Source organism: Austrofundulus limnaeus, unplaced genomic scaffold, assembly GCF_001266775.1.
Source record: "Austrofundulus limnaeus strain Quisiro unplaced genomic scaffold, Austrofundulus_limnaeus-1.0 Scaffold7, whole genome shotgun sequence".
NCBI lineage: Eukaryota > Metazoa > Chordata > Actinopteri > Cyprinodontiformes > Rivulidae > Austrofundulus > Austrofundulus limnaeus.
In genome coordinates, this window is record NW_013952409.1 from 2,800,333 (window position 1) to 2,804,139 (window position 3,807).

The 3,807-nt window shown below is 33.7% G+C and overlaps 1 protein-coding gene across 1 annotated transcript in view; it reads right to left on the bottom strand.

Annotated features, from left to right (window-relative positions):
• The window catches only part of tead1a (TEA domain family member 1a), a gene marked incomplete in the record, with an annotated part of 62,010 nt that overhangs the window by 34,478 nt on the left and 23,725 nt on the right, over positions 1-3,807 (bottom strand). Inside the window, 1 exon segment of the mRNA XM_014032956.1 lies at positions 1,645-2,041. Within this exon segment, the coding sequence (XP_013888410.1) occupies positions 1,645-1,849 (205 nt within the window).

Consider the following 3,807-nt stretch of genomic DNA (forward strand, 5'->3'; position numbering starts at 1 on the left):
TATCGGGAAATGAAATATCGCGATATTTCAGTGTATCGATATTTTCTTACACCCCTATGAAGTATGCAGAAAAAATTACTTTTAAAAGCCATTATGTGTCTTTAGCTTCAAAAAGCTATAACTAGCAACACAGCTAAACAGCTAACAGGCAGAAAACAGCTGAAATTAGAAAAATGCAACAGAAAGAAGTGTAAAAAGCTTAAATTAGCAGAAAGAAACATAAAAGTAAAAAATAGCAGAAGAACAGCAGAAAGAAGCAGAATTAGAGCTGAAATAGCAGAAATCAGCTAAAGTTGGCATAAAAACAAGCTAAATGTAGCTGACACAAGTTGAAATTAGCACCCAGATGGTGAAAAGGCTGTGAAATAGTTAAATTAGCAGGAACAAAACATAACGTACATAAAAAGTGAACTTTTGTTGTGAAATATCTAAAGCAGCCAAAATGTGCAGTAAAACAGCTGAAATGTAGCTGAACATGCTGATCTCAGCAAAAAATATGTAGGAGCACGTGTTTGCTGAAGTATGCAGAAATAAAGGCTTTAAAAAGCCATCATGTGTATTTAGCTTGAAAAAGCTATAATTAGCAGCACAGCTAAACAGTAGCTAAAATGCATAAAGCAGCTAAAATTAGCAGAATGCAACTGAAAGAAGTGTAAAAAGCTCAGATTAGCAGAAAGAAGCAGAAAAAAGTTGAAAATAGCAGAAAGAAGCAGAATTAGAGCTGAAATAGCAGAAAACAGCTAAAGTTAGCATAAAAACAAGCTAAATGTAGCTGACACAAGTTAAAATTAGCACCCAGGTGGTGAAAGGGCTGTGAAATGGTTAAATTAGCAGGAAAAAAACATAAAATTACAAAAAAGTGAAAATTTGTTGTGAAATATTTAAAACAGTAAAACAGCTGAAAAGCTAAAGTTAGCATAAAGCAGCTGAAAGAAGTGTAAAAAGCTCAGATTAGCAGAAAGAAGCAGAAAAAAATTGAAAATAGCAGAAAGAAGCAGAATTAGAACTGAAATAGCAGAAAACAGCTAAAGTTGGCATAAAAACAAGCTAAACGTAGCTGACACAAGCTGAAATTAGCATAAAGCAGCTAAAAGAGGTGTAAAAAGCTCAGATTAGCAGAAAGAAGCAGAATTAGAGTTGAACATGCTGAAAAGACAAAAATGTAGGAGCACGTGTTTGCTGAAGTATGCAGAAAAAATTACTTTTAAAAGCCATTATGTGTCTTTAGCTTCAAAAAGCTATAACTAGCAACACAGCTAAACAGCTAACAGGCAGGAAACAGCTGAAATGAGAAAAATGCAACAGACAGAAGTGTAAAAAGCTTAAATTAGCAGAAAGAAAAGTAAAAAATAGCACAAGAACAGCAGAAAGATGCAGAATTAGAGCTGAAATAGCAGAAAACAGCTAAAGTTAGCATAAAAACAAGCTAAATGTAGCTGACACAAGTTGAAATTAGCACCCAGATGGTGAAAGGGCTGTGAAATAGTTAAATTAGCAGGAACAAAACATAATGTACAAAAAAGTTAAAATTTGTTGTGAAATATTTAAAACAGTAAAGCAGCTAAAATTAGCCTAAAGCAGCTGAAAGAATAAAAAACTGATTCTGTGTTTGTTTGTTTCCAGAGTGCACCTCAGGTCACTCACCGTACATCTTCCCTTCATCCGACAGAATGATCTTCCTCCTCCCACACGGCGGGTAAATGGCCAGGGCCTCCTGGAAGCTCTGCTCAATGTCCGGGCTCCAGACCCCCTCGGGGTCCCCATCCATGGTCTTGTCCCCTCCTGAGTCACTCAGTCTGTCCAAGTCCTCCCCTGGACTCTCACTGCCACTCCAGCTGCTGCGCTCCATGCTGGCTGCTGAACCGTCCAGCCGATGTGCCGCTGAGCAACTTCAAGCTTTGATTTATTTAAAATAAAAAAAATCAGGAATAATTTGCTCCAAAGGGGGAAAAAGTGAAATCTGATGGTTGATCGAAGGCAGACGGAGATGGAGACCACCAGGAAGGATGAGAAGAAGCAGAACCCAGCGTCAGACGAAAACCTGCAAAAACAAAAACAACTTACTGACTGAAGATGAAAATATCAGAAAGTCGAGTTAAAATTGAACAAATTCTAAAAAAATATAGATTTTTAAATAAACACAACAGAACCTGCTGCTTTTTATTCTTCCACAAACGTTTTCTTTATCTTCTTGTTTAGTTTTAATAAATTTCTTTAGTCAGTTGTGATGCTCCTTGAAATACATCAACTAATATTGTAACAATTAATCAGAACGAATTAATAATCCATTATAACTGCGTAAAACGTAAATCAATTTATAAAAGTTAAAGAATCGATTTCGTTGTTATTGTCTAACAGTAACTTATGTCTTTAAGACAAATTCAGAAACTAGATTGGTGCTAAAATAACAGATAAAAATCCTGATGTTAAAATAAAATAAACACATTAGGTAATAAAAGGCTACAAATAATAATAATAATAATAATAATAATAATAATAATAATAATAATAATAATAATAATAATAATAATAATATCTTTGCTGTTTGCTAAAAGTTGTTTTAATCACAGAAAATTCAACTAAATGTTTTAAATCCAACAGTTTCTGATGCTGGTTTTTGCAGTGCAGCAACATTTACTGCAGGTCAGGAGGGAAGCCTTCAACTCTCAGCTGACCTGACTTCAGTTTTACACAAACGACACACTGTGCAACAAAAAAACACACAATAATCATCTTTAAAAGAAGTCAGACCATCTGTTGCTTCCTGCCAGAGTTTTCAAAATAAAACCACCTCATCCAGCCACTTATTGTGCCCAAATATAAACCCTAAAATTATTTTAATAATAATATTAGTGTTCACTTTGAATAAATTAACTACAGAAACAACATTTCCTGCAAAAACGCAGCAGATTAACGCTGAAAGATTTTTGCTGAAGAAGCTGAAGATTTTTAACAACAAAACTGTTAACGTGAGTTAAATCTGAAGCGCCGATTTTTGATGAAAGCAGGAAAACAAAAGTGAAAAATCAATAGAAAGGTATCAAAAAACACGAAAAGAGCTAAAAAATTTGCTAAAATTAGCATAAATAAGTTAAAGTACATGAAAAAACTTTCATATTAACAAATACGGAAATGAAATGAAAATTCTAAAATGAGCTAAAAACAAGAAAATAAGTATAAAATACTTGCCATTTGTTTTGAAATAGTTAAGAAAGCGGAAAGAAAGAACAGAAAGAGCACGTTGGATCAAAAAGGTGAATTTAGCAGAAAGAAGTCAAAATGAGCTAAAATGTAGCTAAAAACACAGAAAACTGCTAACAGCAAAGAGCAGCCGAAAGAAGCACAGAAGTTTAAATTACCGGAGGAAAAGCAGAAAATAGAATGATAGCTTTAAAAGCAAATAAAAATGATGGAATGGAAGCTGAATTTATAAATAAATAAATAAATAAAACCAGAGCAAAAGTACAGTTCAATAAAGATTTATAAGCATTTTAAAGGGTTTTAAGGATGATTAAAAACAGCTCCATAGAAAAATATGTCAGAAAAAGCCTAAATATCTCAAGAAGGATCAGTTGTGGAAGTACCAACAGTCGCAGCTGTTTAAGTCAAACTTTGTAAAAGACGAGTTTTAGCTCAATAATTTTTTTTAACTTTAATTTATGAAATTGAAAAGGCAGAAACTGCATCGACTCAGTTTGTTGTTAAACAAGAAGAAAGCGTCTTGAATCCCAGAACTGATTATCTGATTGTCCAGCTGCTCAGAGAACAGCTGGATTTCACTTTTTGATTTTCAGCTGGTGTTAGAGG